Source organism: Neoarius graeffei, chromosome 22, assembly GCF_027579695.1.
Source record: "Neoarius graeffei isolate fNeoGra1 chromosome 22, fNeoGra1.pri, whole genome shotgun sequence".
Classification (NCBI taxonomy): Eukaryota; Metazoa; Chordata; class Actinopteri; order Siluriformes; family Ariidae; genus Neoarius; species Neoarius graeffei.
This window is the reverse complement of record NC_083590.1, coordinates 16,378,549-16,396,171: the sequence shown is the minus strand read 5'-3', so window position 1 is coordinate 16,396,171 and position 17,623 is coordinate 16,378,549. Positions and strand designations below refer to the sequence as shown.

Sequence of the window (17,623 nt, the reverse complement as noted above, 5' to 3'; positions counted from 1 at the left end):
CAGAATCTCACAGTATGATGCTGAAGCTGCCTAAACAATGGAAAATAAAATACCATTTTGGTAAAAATGTTGGCATCCATTAATTTCTTTTATTAAGTAAAAAAATAACCTAAAGTGCACACAGTCCTTCAACACACTTTCAGTAACAGAATTTAAGCCTACATAAACACTGACTCGCACATGCTGCTTCTCTTGAACGTATACACGGAAAGGCGGAAGGTAGTTTGTCGACGTCACCGCAAGACGATGCCAACGATTGGTCAAATTTGCGGGAAAGTTGCGGTGATTGGATATAATTGCAACACCGCCTTGAATTTGTGGGGATTGGTTGAATTTGCGTTGAAGTTGCAAATCGCAACATTGCAAAATCCTGGAGGGTCTGATTATTGAAAATTAGGGACTGTCTTTTTAAGGGGAGCTGTTTGCCTTTTGGCTTTGAAACGTTCATTTTTTATTCTTTCCAAGCAGCCTGTCCTGCCCTAACTGCCTTCTGCCGCTTCTCAGATGAATGCAGGAAACAATAAATGTTTAAAAACTGCTCGTACTCGTTTGAAGGAGTCTTGTGAATAGCGGTATTTCTGCTATTCACAAATTTGTAAATGTGGTCAAAATCTGGGTCAGCCATTGTTGTTGTATTGAAGTAAGAAAGTGTGTAGAGCTAGCTGGCAACACCGATGTGGCGCAAAATTTTTGACATGGCCCCCGCCGATTCGCACATTGACGGATCATCATTTTTTCATTTTTAAAAAGTGTATGCCTGGTCATGAACACCCCCCCCCCCCCCCCGCGTATGGTTTGTACGCTCGTGATAATGATGAAAATTATGGATGACCCCTAACTAGACTTACAAACAACACATTTCCAAAAATTAATGCAAATAATCAAGCACAACATTTACTTGTAGGTTATTTTCAATATTTACAAATTATACCTCTATTACAGGCTCCAGTGTCCAATAAACATGGAGATTTTTTTTTTCTGTGCACAACCTTCACTGTGTTTAGTTTGAAAATCTTTTATTTCTTCACATTTCTCCACATTAAATTTGTGTTATTCGTGAAATGTAATGATGCAGACACTGGGCCGATAGAACCGTGTGGAGTTTGCAATAATAAAGAATTATAATTAAAATCTTTACTGTTATTATGATCTGATAAAAGGTTTTATTCAAGTGGAAAAACAGACTTTCACAGAGAACTCATCAGAAACACCATTCTTATTTACTTTTATTACATCATAATATAAATTAATATAAATTTATTACATGCTAATTATTCTTTTGTTCTTCTAATATCCTGACATCTTTTATAAATTGTAACTTTTTTGTCCTTCACAGCTTTTGTTCTTTTCCCTGCTGTAGCTCTGTGATTTATTGATTTCAGGTCAGACAGGGAGAGACAACACACAGAGTGTAAGGGGAAGAACATGTCCAGTCTGTAAATCACTGGCACCAGGAACAAATAAGGATAGACATCCCAAGTCTCCCGGAAGTTCCGGGAGTCTCCCGCATATTGATAGCGGCTCCCTGATGCCCGCAAATTGGAGAATATCTCCCGGAATCTAGAGCAAGCGCGTGCACGCGAAACATTAATGTCTGCATCGCGCATATGACGGAGTGCGCGAGGGAGACTGCGCGTGTGCCTGTTCATGTAGCGCATGCTCGACAAAGAGCATCCTGATTGGCCTACAGACATCCAAACTCATTTCAGGGAGGTGTCGTGACCCCCCCCCCCCGATGGGGAAAAAAGTCATGCGTCACGACACCTCCCTGAAATGAGTTTCTGCAGGTTGGGATGTCTGCAAGGAGCACCTGGCAACACACACACACACACACAGTTAGCCAAGTAGCTCATCATGAGTATCTCCATAAAACTCCTTCAGCACTGGGCTGTGATCATTTCAGTCACTCACTAATTAGAGAACAAATCAAATGTCTGATCTGTTCAGATAAATATGACTCTGCCTCAAACTCTGCCTGCTTCATCTAAACCTGACTTTTGAAACTCTTTTCCTTTCTCCTCTTATAAATATTTTAGATCAGACTCTTATTTCCCGATTTGGTGATCAGATTTGATGTTGCGTGTTTATCCCATGTGTCAGTGATGACGTGTGCAGCAGAAAACTCAAATCCGAACAGCTCGAACTGTGAATTACTGTTACAGCATTTCAGTGTGTTGTTGACTCGGAGTTTGTACTTTTGTCATTTATGAAAATGAAATGGTGCAGTGGAAGATTTGAGGGTCTGTTTGATCATTTGTGTGAGTTTATTATGTATTATTTTATTTCCTTCAGGATCAGTTGTGATACAATTAAAGGGAGAAACACTGAATCTCTGGTCTCAGTGCTCAACTCAGAAACCTCCAGTCTGAGAGAACTGCGTCTGACTGTGAAGACACTGGATCTGACTGGGAATAAACTAGAAGACTCAGGAGTGAAGCGTCTCTGTGCTCTACTGGAGAATCCTCACTGTAAAGTGGAGACACTGAGGTAAGATCATCTCTCTGAGAGTCAGACTAACTCACTAAAGCAGCAGTTAATAGTTGTATACAGTGTTGTTTATCAATTAAAATTTTCTGTAAAAGTAAAGCATGCAAAACAAATATATTAGTCATGAAGTGATCATTTCTCCTCAGAATTACTTTTACTTTAAAGAAATAATTAAAACATATTTACAATTAAATATGTGATCATTAAAATTCCAGTCAAGCAGAGATAAATTCTACAAAACCTGACTCTTCACTTAAACCTTTAAATTATTGACTTTTTGCTGAATCATTTGCACCTCGAGTAAACTTAATGTCAGTAACAGTGGGAATGTTTGAGTCATTATTAATAATAGCTTGTGATTGGTGAAGAGAACAGAGACAGTCCAACATGAGAGACATCATCTTCACAACCACTATTACACCAAGATGAAAATCTGTTGATGAAGTGTGTGTCATTGTGTCTCTGCAGGTTGTGTGGTTGTGGTGTCTCAGATGAAGGCTGTGCTGCTCTGAGTTCAGCTCTGAGATCAAACCCCTCACACCTGAGAGAACTGGCTCTGTCCTTTATTAATAATCTGGGAGAATCAGGAGTGAAGCGTCTCTGTGCTGGACTGGAGCATCCTCACTGTAAACTGGAGACACTGAGGTAAGATCATCTCTCTAAGAGTCACAATAACTCACTAAAGCAGCAGTTAATAGTTGTATACAGTGTTGTTTATCAATTAAAACTTTCTGTAAAAGTAAAACATGCAGAACAAATATATTCGTCATGAAGTGATCATTTCTCCTCAGAATCACTTTTACTTTAAAGAAGTAATTTAAATGTCTTTACAATTAAATATGTGATCATTAAAAATCTAGTCAAGCAGAGATAAATTCTACAAAACCTGACTCTTCACTTAAACCTTTAAATTATTGACTTTTTGCTGAATCATTTTTACCTCGAGTAAACTTAATGTCAGTAACAGTGGGAATGTTTGAGTCATTATTAATAATAGCTTGTGATTGGTGAAGAGAATAGAGACAGTCCAACATGAGACATCATCTTCACAACCACTATTACACCAAGATGAAAATCTGTTGTTGAAGTGTGTGTCATTGTGTCTCTGCAGGTTGTGGGGTTGTGGTGTCTCAGATGAAGGCTGTGCTGCTCTGAGTTCAGCTCTGAGATCAAACCCCTCACACCTGAGAGAACTGGATCTGTCCTTTAATAATAATCTGGGAGACTCAGGAGTGAAGCGTCTCTGTGCTGGACTGGAGAATCGTCACTGTAAACTGGAGAGACTGAGGTAAGATCATCTCTCTGACAGTCACAATAACTCACGAAAGCAGCAGTTAATAGTTGTATACAGTTTTATTCATCAATTAAAATTTTCTGTAAAAATAAACATGCGGGCGGCACGGTGGTGTAGTGGTTAGCACTGTCGCCTCACAGCAAGAAGGTTCTGGGTTCGAACGCAGCGGCTGATGAGGGCCTTTCTGTGTGGAGTTTGCATGTTCTCCCCGTGTCTGTGTGGGTTTCCTCCGGGTGCTCCGGTTTCCCCCACAGTCCAAAGACATGCAGCTTCGGATAATTAGTGTATCTAAATTGACCGTAGGTGTGAATGTGAGTGTGAATAGTTGTTTGTCTCTGTGTGTCAGCCCTGCGATTATCTGGTGTCTTGTCCAGGGTGAACCCCGCCTCTCACCCATCGTCAGCTGGGATAGTCTCCAGCTTGTGTGTGACCCTGTACAGGATAAGCAGCGACAGATAATGGATGGATGGATTGATGGATATAAAATATGCTGAGCAAATATATTAGTCGTGAAGTGATCATTTCTCCTCAGAATCACTTTTACTTGTAAGCAATAATGAAAATGGTTTTACAATTAAATATGTGAGCATTAAAAATCCAGTTAAGCAGAGATAAATTCTACAAAACCTAACTCTTCACTTAAACCTTTAAATTATTGACTTTTTGCTGAATCATTTGCACCTCGAGTAAACTTAATGTCAGTAACAGTGGTAATGTTTGAGTCATTATTAATAATAGCTCGTGATTGGTGAAGAGAATAGAGACAGTCCAACATGAGAGACATCATCTTCACAACCACTATTACACCAAGATGAAAATCTGTTGATGAAGTGTGTGTCATTGTGTCTCTGCAGGTTGCGGGGTTGTGGTGTCTCAGATGAAGGCTGTGCTGCTCTGAGTTCAGCTCTGAGATCAAACCCCTCAGACCTGACATTACTGGATCTGACTAATAATAATCTGGGAGACTCAGGAGTGAAGCGTCTCTGTGCTGTACTGGAGAATCCTCACTGTAAACTGGAGACACTGGGGTAAGATCATCTCTCTGAGAGTCACATGACCTGCTCCTCCGTAAGACACATTCTCTAATAGTGAGACTGAAGCAGAGGTTTTAGGTTCATCATCAATGTCCTGAGGAGGAAGATTGTTTCTTTTCACTACACACTGATGATTTGTCAGAGTCTTTGGGTCAGATGGATGTATGTGAGAAGCTGCAGCACAAAACGGGACTTTATCCGACTGCAATGTGTCTGAAATGTATTACTTTAGAAATTAATGAAAATGAATTTTCACCAGATTAAAAAAAAAGTTCCCATCTGACCGTCTCAGATTTGCTTCATACTTTTTGAATAAAGTCACTGCTCCAAATAAATAGTGTGTAAAATTCCAGGCTTGTATCTGCATTAGTTTCTGAGATATCGAGGCTTTTAACAGGCAGCGTGGCTCGAATTTAAGTGCAATAGAAAAACATTACAAAGATCAATTCATTATTATTTTTAACTTTTCTTTCTGGTTGCATGAAATTTTTAGGGATAGTGTGGAATGTAGAGTTTCAAAGTTTTTTTTTTTTTTCAACTTCATCCCAGGACCCCCCCCAAAATCCAGCCCTGACGTGGATATTGATAATTGCTGTGGTGGTTTTTTTTTTTTGGGGGGGGGGGGGGTCTTGTAACTGTTGTTGTTGTTGCTGTTGTTGTCATCGACAGTTTATTGTTGATGAAATTAAATAATGAAGATGAGCTCAAAGTGCAGAACTTCAGCTTTATTTTGAGGAAACTTGCATCCAGATTGGGTGACTGGTGTTGAAATTACAGCACTGTTTATATGTGCTCCCTCTTTTTTGAGGGATGAAAAACTAATTAGACAAACGAACATCATAAATTACACTGACATTTTTATTCCTCCGACACTGAGAGGTGAAACCGGTATGTTTTCGGGTTTTCTGTCCATTTTTTCTGAAACTCTTGTTCGCACGCTGTCTCAAGAACGAGTGGCTGAATGTTTGTAGGATTTATATGGAATAATCATTGTTTACTTCTCTGATTCTCCAATAATATAAATCTATAGTGTTCTATAAATGCACTCTGTAGACTCTGGAGAAACAAGTTTATTGTCCCTGTGTAGTGCACTATAAGTCTAGTAGAGAACCATCTGAGATTCTCTCTCTCTCTCTGATTAAAGTTCATGGTCTCTCTGCTGTTCTCTGTTCAGCTTCAGCTGCTGATGGTTTAATATCACACACAACAGAGGAGAGAAACTCAATATAACACTCAGTATTATCATTATTAATTACACTGTTAATGAGAATAAACAGGTGATATTAAATCCTCATGACATTCTCAATGATAAAATTAATTTTACACTCATCTTTAAAGTAAGAATTACACCAAGACGAAAATCTGTTGATGAAGTGTGTGTCATTGTGTCTCTGCAGGTTGTGGGGTTGTGGTGTCTCAGATGAAGGCTGTGCTGCTCTGAGTTCAGCTCTGAGATCAAACCCCTCACACCTGAGAGACCTGGATCTGAATAATAATAATCTGAGAGACTCAGGAGTGAAGCGCCTCTGTGCTGTACTGGAGAATCCTCACTGTAAACTGGAGACACTGGGGTAAGATCATCTCTCTGAGAGTCACAATAACTCACGAAAGCAGCAGTTAATAGTTGTATACAGTGTTATTTATCAATTAAAATTTTCTGTAAAAATAAACATGCGGGTGGCACGGTGGTGTAGTGGTTAGCACTGTCGCCTCACAGCAAGAAGGTTCTGGGTTCGAACGCAGTGGCTGACGAGGGCCTTTCTGTTTGGAGTTTGCATGCTCTCCCTGTGTCTGTGTGGGTTTCCTCCGGGTGTTCTGGTTTCCCCCACAGTCCAAAGACATGCAGGTTCAGATAATTGGGGTCTCTAAATTGACCGTAGGTGTGAATGTGAGTGTGAATGGTTGTTTGTCTCTGTGTGTCAGCCAAGCGATGATCTGGTGACTTGTCCAGGGTGAACCCCGCCTCTCACCCATCGTCAGCTGGGATAGGCTCCAGCTTGCATGGGACCCTGTACAGGATAAGCGGCTACAGATAATGGATGGATGGATTGAGGGATGGATGTAAAACATTCAGAACAAGGATATTAGTCATGAAGTGATCATTTCTCCTCAGAATCACTTTTACTTTAAAGAAATAATTTAAATGTCTGTACAATTAAATATGTGGTCATTAAAAATCCAGTCAAGCAGAGATAAATTCTACAAAACCTGACTCTTCACTTAAACCTTTAAATTATTGACTTTTTGCTGAATCATTTGCACCTCGAGTATACTTAACGGATATGGGACATGGATTTTTACCTGGGCATAATTATGTATAAAGGACATAAGAAATGCCATCTAAATCACTGCAGGGCATCAAAAATGTGAAAATCATCACATTATTCAAGTTTTTCTATACATCAGCGTAAAACAAGGATTCGTTAATGAGCTAGGTGGTCACGTGACCCGTGACGTCACAAAAACTTTCCAAGGAGCCAGCGCTTGGGAATCTAATGTAAACAGGTTACCGAAATGGACACCATCGACAGTGACATTCCCGATGTTTCACAGAGATGTGAAGTTAGACCCTATCAATTCGAACCGATAGCTGGAAATTCACATGAACATGGATCTTGTCTTTACTCTGACGGGTCAGATGATTCTGAGAGTGAGGGTTCATTCAATCCCCATGAAACTGAAAGCGGTCGGCTCGATAACACTTCCTGGTAAGTTAAAAACAATTCTGCTCAAAGGCTAATGATCTGTTGAAAGAAGTATTATTTTTGTATCATACATTGAAAGTTCATCATAGATCTAGCTAAAGTCCGTTGCAAGCTAGTTTTTTTTTGCTGATATTTTTCGAGATTGATTGAGATACAATGCTTCCAGAGTCCGAGATGAAAACATTCAAAATGGTGAAACGAGTCAGAATTATGAAAATCAATAATTGATACACCCGAAATTATAATACTAATCCTTACCTCGGCTTTCAGTCGCTTAGCGCAGAGGTCTTCAACAGGGGGGTCGCGAAATCGCACCGGATCACTCATATCAACAAAAATATTCCTGCCCTGTCCCCTGGCCTCTGTGCAGGGATGCAAACAGCGCGCCTTTCGGCGGATGCCGCCTTTTTCACGGCTGAATCGCGCAGATCCGATTTTTAAAAAAATAGCGATGTTGGTTCATGGAGCATGAGGCATGAAGTGTAAGGATGAGAGAGAGGCGGTTTGGGTCGGGAGGCTGCGCGCATTTGTGCAGCCTGGCGCAGGTGTGCGCGGCTTCCCGATTCGAACTGTTTTTTTTTTCTCATCCTTATGCTTCCTGTTTCATGTTTCATGAATTAATATCGCTCAGTACCTGAGTATTAATGTTGAAAGAATCCTCAGTGAAATGGTCCGAATACAGTTTGTGGGAAACAGTAGGTGCAAAGTTTTTTTCAACAGGTGTTCTGTAAAGTTGTCCTACCAAGCCTACTGCGCATGCGCGAAGCCTACTGCGCATGCGCAGGTGAGCCCACACTTTCCTCAGCTTCGGGTCCTGGGGGAATGCAAAAAAAACTTACTCCAGGGCATTTCACATTGGAATTATTGCAACCATAAGCAGCACAATACACCATGATGTCCAATGTATGATGTCCAATGTACTTTAAAGACTATAAAAACAATTTTCTTGTCATCCACTTCTCCATTCATCTACCCGCTTGTGCTGTGCCCGAAAGTTTTTGTGACGTATGATCACGTGACAGCGGCTCTTCCGGTTGCAAAAAATGCATATCGGAAGTCGAGCAGAAATGCCACATAATCATCAAGAATATAACGATTTTGCTGAATTTAATAGATGATTTTGTATTTGTTGATGCAATTAATTCATATTTTTAATGGAAAGAAACTGATATAACATGCTTTTATGTTTCATGTCCCATATCCTTTAATGTCAGTAACAGTGGGAATGTTTGAGTCATCATTAATAATAGCTTGTGATTGGTGAAGAGAATAGAGACAGTCCAACATGAGAGACATCATCTTCACAACCACTATTACACCAAGATGAAAATCTGTTGATGAAGTGTGTGTCATTGTGTCTCTGCAGGTTGTGGGGTTGTGGTGTCTCAGATGAAGGCTGTGCTGCTCTGAGTTCAGCTCTGAGATCAAACCCCTCACACCTGAGAGAACTGAATCTGTCTAATAATAATCTGCGAGTCTCAGGAGTGAAGCGTCTCTGTGCTGTACTGGAGAATCCTCACTGTAAACTGGAGAAACTGGGGTAAGATCATCTCTCTGAGAGTCACATGACCTGCTCCTCAGTAAGACACATTCTCTAATAGTGAGACTGAAGCAGAGGTTTTAGGTTCATCATCAATGTCCTGCGGAGGAAGATTGTTTCTTTTCACTGCACACTGATGATTTGCCACAGAGTCTTTGGGTCAGATGGACGCATGTGAGAAGCTGCAGCACAAAACAGGACTTGGTCCGACTGCAATGTGTCTGAAATCACTGTGAAATTTACTACAACACTGTAACTAATCACACAAACTGCACCTGAGACACAAACTAACTGCCCTCTGTGTGAGCTGCAGGGTTTAAAGCAGCAGTGACATGGTGGAAATGATCTCAGGAATATAGAGTTTAAAAGCTAACATGAGACGTTAATGCCATAGAACTGATGCAATAAAAATGAATAGATAAAAAAGGCTTTTAAATAAAAATAAAAAAGGAGCAGAAAAGAACTTCCAATAAACTGAAAGCCATGACAACAATCCTTTTGTTATTTTGAATTTTTTAATGAAAAGAATGAAAGATGATGATGATGATAAATGTTAAAATAGTAAATAATCTTCCAGTCCATCTCTGTCAGTGGTGATTGCTTTAAGACGGCACCGGAAGCCCGGCTTCCCCTCACATTTCATTAAAATGCAGCAATGAGGTTCCGGTGATGTCATCATCCTGAATGGCAGCCTAAAGTAGCAGCTCCCTCCCAAAAATAGTTATTTCGCCCCGTTAGACCGTCAAGTACTAGGTTTTCAGGTACTACTTGAACAGACAAGAGGGGCAAGAATGGGGAAGCAGCAAACAAACAAAGAAAACACCGATGCAGTGCTTGCAAATGAAAAAAAATCCGGAGAACAGCTCCCCTACACAGGCACAAGATGGCGGAGCTAATGCTAACCCTTACTCAAATGACACCGCAAGTCTGACCAAAGTTTTGGAGGAAATTCGGGACTTCCGAAGAGACACAAAAGAACAATTGTACGATATTAAATCCGAGATCACTAACGTCAACCAAAAAATAGCGGAGGCAGAGGTACGAATTGAAAAAAGTGGAAGACTGTGTTCAAAACGTGGAGCAAGTGTTGAACAAGATGATAAAAGTCACGTATCAGCAAGAAAACAAGCTACTCGATCATGAAGGGAGATCCCGACGGGAGAATTTAAGGATATACAATGTTCCCGAAGGAGCTGAGGGATCATCTATGGTGGAGCTTGTGGGAAAACTATTACGGGACACGCTGGCGATTTTCCCCCCAACCGAGGAGCTCGACATCGAGAGGGCGCACCGCGCGCTGGCGCCAAGACCCGCCGGAGACAGGGAAGATAAGCCGCGGTCAATAATAGTCAAATTCCTCCGCTACAGGATTAAAGAAGAGATTCTGTGCAAGGCTTGGGGAAAGAAGGTTTTTCTGAACGGGAGGCTAATATACTTTGAGCAGGATTACCCCCCAGCAGTCCTGCAGAAGAGGAAGGAATCTGCTGAGGCGAAGCGAGTGTTAAAGCAGAGAAATATCCGCTTCCAGACTCCGTTCCCAGCTAAACTACGAGTGTTTTACGAGGATGGGACGCAACTGTATCGGACAGCGGAGGAAGCGACCATAGACATGAAGGACAGAGGGCTGCCAGTCAGCGTGATTCCACCGAGGGAGAGTCTGGCTGAGCAGCTGTCCCGCTCCGCCTGGGAAACAGTGGGAAGACCGAGCCGGCGAGGGACAGGTGGGCACTTTCACACCAAAGGTTGCCTTTTTCAAGTTTAGCTTCTAGGGTCATAAAAGTAAACTAAATGTGACATAATGTATCACATTTGTTCACTGTTTTTGTCTGAGGGTCGGAAAGAAGCTACACAGTCAGTGGTTCTTCCATCCTATCATTATTGTGGAAATATTAGCCATTTTTAACATGTTTTTGACAGAATCTGCAGTCCCAAATTAAATTTTAAAGTATTGCATTGAGTATTAAATAATTTCTGTCCCATGCATGGCTGAGCATGCTGCTTCCTTATATAGGGGGTGAGTCAAGAAATGTCCATTCCAAATTTCATGAAAATCGGTAAATTCGTTTGGCCGCTATGGTGATTTAACTGAATCATGGCATTCCGTGTTAAAACAAATAAAGTGATTGTCCTTTCCTGAACAACATGAGTAACTGATAATGTGTTGTGCATTATCAGTCTAGAATAACATTTAAGAAATTGTTTTTCATCACTGTTTTCACCTCATTTTCAATTTGAACTGTTATTAAGCAGGTAGTGAGTTTTTCAGCTATTTGAAATCCTGATGTAGAATCTGCGTTAAAAATCTGTCCTCTCCAGAACTTAGGATAATCTGTAAAACTTACCTCAGTTTTATGGAGAAATATTCTTACTGGATTAATTAGGGCCCAACAATATAAAACCAATGAGAAACTATCGCATTCAAATGCACGGTTGAGATACATTTACATAAAAATGTTGTTAAAGGGGATGTCCTCTCCAGAACAGGATATTTAATATCATAATAGGCATATTTTGTACTGCGTTACACAATGCACTTCATGCACCAAACAACTCGGGCAGCAAACCTGGCCCTGCAAAAAATAGAATGTATTGTAACCAAACTTGGACAGCCTTCAGTTAATAAGCGGGATCAATACTACTTCAAGTTACCAGAAAATGTCAACTTGGAATAGTTTTATCATGCATTTGTTTCCACATGCCAACTAGTACTACTAGTACATTCATGTGTAAATGATCTGTTTGAATGTAGTCATTGGTAGGACCAATGTATTGTTGTTGTTTCATAGTTTTACTGTTAGCATTTTGGTTCTTGTTTAGCCATGTTAAGTGAAAGTTGATGTTGATAATGTCGGTCCAATGCTAAAGAGGCATAGTGTGTATGAAATGAATAGATTTTGTAGACGACCAGGACTTTCAGATCAGACATTCTGTGTTCATGGGAATTTCATGTTCAATTATGGCCATTGGAAAATAAGTAGGCATAGTTTTGGTGTTGTTGTGTTTCACTGTTGTGTTGTTCATTGTTATTTGATAAAAAGTTAAGTTTTTGTAGCATTAAGCCTTCTTGACAGGTTTTTCTACTGATGTGTAGGAAAGTGAGAATAGACAGATGAGGAACTTCTGAGATTGAACTAGGTGGCAATTTGAGAAAGAACTTTCACCTCAAAGTTACCATCTGGGGACTAGTACAAACAAAGACCTGTTGGTCAGACAAGTCAAATAATTTGGATGTAAATGTGCCCAGGTTACAATATTGGTTAATTTTCTGAGAAAATTAAGCGTTAAAGAAAAATGTCCTCTCCTGAACAAATGCCCAAGACTCCCAACACTATTATTACTCTCACTGACTAGATGTTAAATGTTTGCTCTCATCAAATGCATAGTTTAACATATGAAATTTGTGGCTCCAGGTGTTTTGGATGTAAATTGCTAACTTGTATGTTAAGTACTTTTAGGATAATAAGGGGCGGCACGGTGGTGTAGTGGTTAGCGCTGTCGCCTCACAGCAAGAAAGTCCTGGGTTCGAGCCCCATGGCTGGCGAGGGCCTTTCTGTGCGGAGTTTGCATGTTCTCCCCGTGTCCGCGTGGGTTTCCTCCGGGTGCTCCGGTTTCCCCCACAGTCCAAAGACATGCAGGTTAGGTTAACTGGTGGCTCTAAATTGACCGTAGGTGTGAATGTGAGTGTGAATGGTTGTCTGTGTCTATGTGTCAGCCCTGTGATGACCTGGCGACTTGTCCAGGGTGTACCCCGCTTTTCGCCCGTAGTCAGCTGGGATAGGCTCCAGCTTGCCTGCGACCCTGTAGAAGGATAAAGCGGCTAGAGATAATGAGATGAGAGGATAATAAGGATAAATAAACCTTCATTATTGTAAAGGTCCAAGAAATAATATAATGGTCCAAGAAACTGTGCAAAAGGTTCTTTTTTCAATCAGAAAACATATTCAAAATTGTTGCCATAGTTTTCCTGAGTAATTTTTCATTTGAAAAGTGATGTTAAACATTCTGTCCTCTCCTGAACAGAAATATGGATTTTGTGACCTGATTTGATTTGCGCGGTGACTGGAAAGTAGATACAGTATGAAGTTGAAATTTTCTAGTCACCTACCAGATTGGTGTAGCTTTCTAAAAAGGCATTTTAGCTGATTTCCTGGACCTATTTCTCATTTCTAGCTCTATTGATATGTGAAGTAACTCCTAAAATAGACTGAAAAAATTCACCAAAAACTAGATTTTCCAAAATATGTCCACCATTGATGGATATTTTGGTGTCTCTTTGTTCCATTGACATCTCTGCAATAATTAGGTGGAATGTAGGGGACCCAATCCACCAATTAGGCTTAAATCTGAATGATAATGTAAAAAAATCCAAATTTGTGAATTTTACCTTCCTGCTATGTTAAAACTAATAAATTTTGGAATTTGAAATGACTTGTAGCCTTGATACTTGAGGTACATGTTACCCAATATGTATTCTATGGAATTCAGGATGGATTTTTGCATTACATTGAAGTTCATTTTCAACTGTTTTTGGGACTTTTAAGGCAACCTTTGGTGTGAAAGTGCCCAGGTGAGGAGCGAGAGAAAAGCATCGAGGAGAGACTGCGAGCCTTCAGAAGGCAGCCCTCACCCTCTCCAGAGGAGTTATAAGTTCTGATTCACTTTTAAAGTGTCGAAGAGCTAAACAGAACTTAAAATAGGTGGTGTTGTGTTCACTTCAAGATATTTGCATTTATACCTTTACCCCAGTTAGGTGAGAATATATACAGGCGAGGGATGCATAAGGACACGTCTCTGTTCATTCCACAGAAAATCTTTTTCCTTCTCTTTCCGAGTGCCATGGTGGGGGCCCTCAGTCAATAGAGATCTTGCATATGACATCACAGCCGATCCAGATTGTAAACAGACGCGTCGGTCAAACGCCATATTTCCGCCTTCTACTTCTGGTTCTACTTCTACCTTTTCTTCTGGAAAACCCTACTATATACAATTCTACTACAACGGCTGCGGCTACAAGCTCTCCCTACCTGTGCACGTTTTTTATGGTTTTTGTGTGTATTTTTGCGTGTTGTTCATCTGTACCAGACTTCAGTATCCACTAAAACCGTATGGACTTACTGGACATTGGTTTCCAGCAGAAAATGATGGTTTGTAGCGATTTCCATCGCATGCACAACATTCCGGACGAGATAGCGAGACCAGCGGGGTCTCCGTGGATTGTTATCGGGTCTGGCAGGCGAAGGAGGCGGCGTCGGGAGAGGAAGCAAAAGCGAGGCTGCATAGCCGGCCTGTTGACTAAGCTCAGAAAACAGCCACTCAAACCTCCACTGCCAAACCTCTACCTCTCCAACACCAGATGCATGGTAAAAAAGACTGACGAATTGGAATTACAGCTGGAATTACCTTATTCTATTCTATAATCGGCTGGTCAGTGCTATACTAGATACTACTGATATATCTAGTACTCAATACTTAAGTGACTTACCCATCCAATGAGGATTGTTATTTTCTTGTTTACAAGATGCCACATCTGAGGGCGGCTGACAAATCCTGAATTTCTGTAAAGATAACTGTCCAGAGATTTATAAGCACGCAGTGCTTCACCACTGAACAGCGAGGGAAAGTTAATGAGGTAATTATACATGTCTGGGTATTCCACCTCTGGCAGTTCAATATCCACTGACACGGTCGTGAAAACTACGTCCGGTAAGCCATAAGGGTCACTAATCTGTAGGTCGTTTATTTTAGACATGTATCTAATTATCTGTTCGTTAGAAAAATGAGCCGTGTAGTCCGTCGATTGAAATTGATCCATTTTGTATACGAGTGCAGCAGTATCCAGCCGTGTTGTTGACCGACAAGATGGCAGCTGTTTACATTCCAGTCACGTGACTGCAAGAGGTCCATAGGTGGGAGAGGCTTTCCCCCGCAGCTGGATATTTTATCTAGCTTAGCTCAGGGTCATCTATAGAGATCTTGCAGTCACGTGACCGGAAAGTACACAGACGCCATCTTGTCGGGCAACAACACAGCTGAATACTGCTGCACTCGTGTACAGAATGGATCACTTTCAACCGACGGACTACACGGCTCATTTTTCTAATGCACAGATAATTAGATATATGTCTAAAATAAACGGTCTACAGATTTGTGACCCTTATGGCTTACCGGACGGAGTTTTCACGACCGTGTCAGTGGATCTTGAACTGCCGGAGGTGGAATACCCAGACGTGTATAATTACCTAATCAACTTTCCTTCGCTGTTAAATATAATTTAAAACTACAAACATTACATGAAGCATACAAAGACGGTGTAATTCATCATACACATTATCTGTAAAAACCATGCACAATGTTCACTTCATACATACTAGATTTTCATAAATTTGTATGAGGAAAATGCAAAAAGCGCCACTTTCAGGAGTAAATCATACATGGCATATATATTTATTTATAAGTCCTTATAAGGATTGATCCTTATATTTATAAGGATTTACTACTAAGACAGTGGTAAATTATTATAAGTTCTTTACTGTTTTTTTTGGTACCACACCGCTAAAGACCCAATCCACCCCCCGCCCCAACCCTCTTTTCTCAGGCTCCCACTTCCCGGAATTTTTTTATTAGAGCAAGTCATAAACTTATGCTGCAAATAACCACATGGATATACTGAAATAAATACATGACGAACCTGAGATGAAATGGTCACTGCACAGGCGCCAGTGATTGCTCCTTCCAGTCGGTACCCATGCCTTGTTCTTGTTGTTTGGATCAGCCCGGCCGATAGCAGCAATCCATTTTGCGCGCCTGTCAGGGTCCCGTGGCAGCCTATGAAACTTTCTTCCTGTTTTCTGACCTCTCCTGTTGTGGCATTCATATGCCATGCAAGTATCCGGCATTGTGGCACGGTAATTTTTGAATATTTCGGCAAAAAAAAAAGTGAAAGTCAGCGTCGGAAAGGCGGCGGAAATATGGCGCTTGTCTACAATCTGGAGCGGATGTGACGTCACATGCAAGTGCTCCATTAGAGACCCCAGCCTTGGAATTGTGATATTTTGGTATTGTACCAAGGGATGAAAACATTAATAAATCAAGGAGACCGATTTCACATGACCAATACGTTTACTTGGGTCTTCAACACATTACATATTGTGCAGTTCTGTTGTACTTGACTTGGGTCCAAACTAACAAGGATGCCACCAAGAGGTTCAGGAGGTAAACTACAACTACATTACATCACAGGAATCACATTTTTCTTTTTTTTTCTTTATCTTTTACTTATGTTCGGTGTTCCTATCTGTTCAGTCTCATTTTGTTTATTCTGTTGATACACTTACAAGTAAATACACATGGCTCGTGACAAAGTAAAATTCATCTCGTTTAATGTCAATGGGCTGTTGAATCCAATTAAACGTAGTAAAATCCTATCTAAAGTGAGGACAGAACAAGCCCGTGTAGTTTATTTACAGGAGACCCACTTGACAGATAAGGAGCATGTAAAATAAAAAAAATGGGCTTCACTAATGTTTTTTTTTTTCTTCATACAAATCAGGACATAGGAGAGGAGTTGCTACCCTCATTTCAAACAAGCTAAATTTTGAAAAAGTATTCGAAATGGGTGATAAGGAGGGCAGATTTATTTTAGTAAGGGGTAAGATAGATGGGAATTCAATTACCCTATTGAACGTCTATGCACCCCCAGGGAGTGATATCAGTTTCTTCCAAAAAATCACTAATATTATGGTAACAGAAACAGAAGGCCTTTTGGTCTGTGGAGGGGATTTAAATATACATCTACAGCCAAAGTTAGACTCGTCTAGTAGAAAAACCCATGATATGAAGTCCCTGTATAAGAAAGTAAATATACTTTTTGAGGAGGTGGGCTTAATTGACACATGGTAAGACTTTTTCCCTAACAGAAGGGATTACACTCACTATTCTGCCCCTCACTCTCTCTACACAAGAATAGATTATTTCATAACATTTGGGAAGGATAAAGATAAAATACATACTTGTGGAATCGGGACAATAGATCTAAGTGACCATGCACCAATATACTTATCCATTGATCTTAACCTGCAGTCAAAAAATACTACATGGAAATTGAACTCAAGCCTGCTGAATGATCCGTCTTTTAAGACACAAATTAAATCCGAAATTAGTCTCTTCTTAGAGTTCAATGATACTGGAGAGGTCTCACCTCCCATGTTATGGGATACTTTGAAGGCTGTTCTCAGAGGGAAAATTATAGCAATATCTTCATTTAAGAAAAAAAATAGGAATAAAAAATTAGAGGACTTAAACAAGCTAAAGGAATTAGAAGGAACGCAGAAATTGGATTTGGCACAGGATACATTAAGAGAAATTAGAAATATCAGGAACGAAGTTAATAGTCTGGCCACACAAGTAATCAAGAAAAACTTAATGTTTCTGAAACAGAGACACTACAAAAGTGGCTCAAAATCTATGAAAGTATTGGCATGGAAACTGGAAAAAAAAAAAAAAGATAGCCGAAAATACAATTCATAAAATTAGGGATCCAAGAACAAAAGTGATTAAAAAAATA

At 40.3% G+C, this 17,623-nt stretch overlaps 1 protein-coding gene across 1 annotated transcript in view; it reads left to right on the top strand.

The window, feature by feature from the left end:
* Positions 1-17,623, top strand: part of LOC132870682 (NACHT, LRR and PYD domains-containing protein 12-like) — a 226,962-nt gene that overhangs the window by 193,498 nt on the left and 15,841 nt on the right. Inside the window, exons 9-11 of the mRNA XM_060904455.1 lie at positions 3,599-3,775; positions 6,213-6,386; positions 8,887-8,915. Coding sequence (XP_060760438.1) covers positions 3,599-3,775; positions 6,213-6,386; positions 8,887-8,915 — 380 coding nt within the window. The remainder of the gene's footprint in view (positions 1-3,598; positions 3,776-6,212; positions 6,387-8,886; positions 8,916-17,623) is intronic.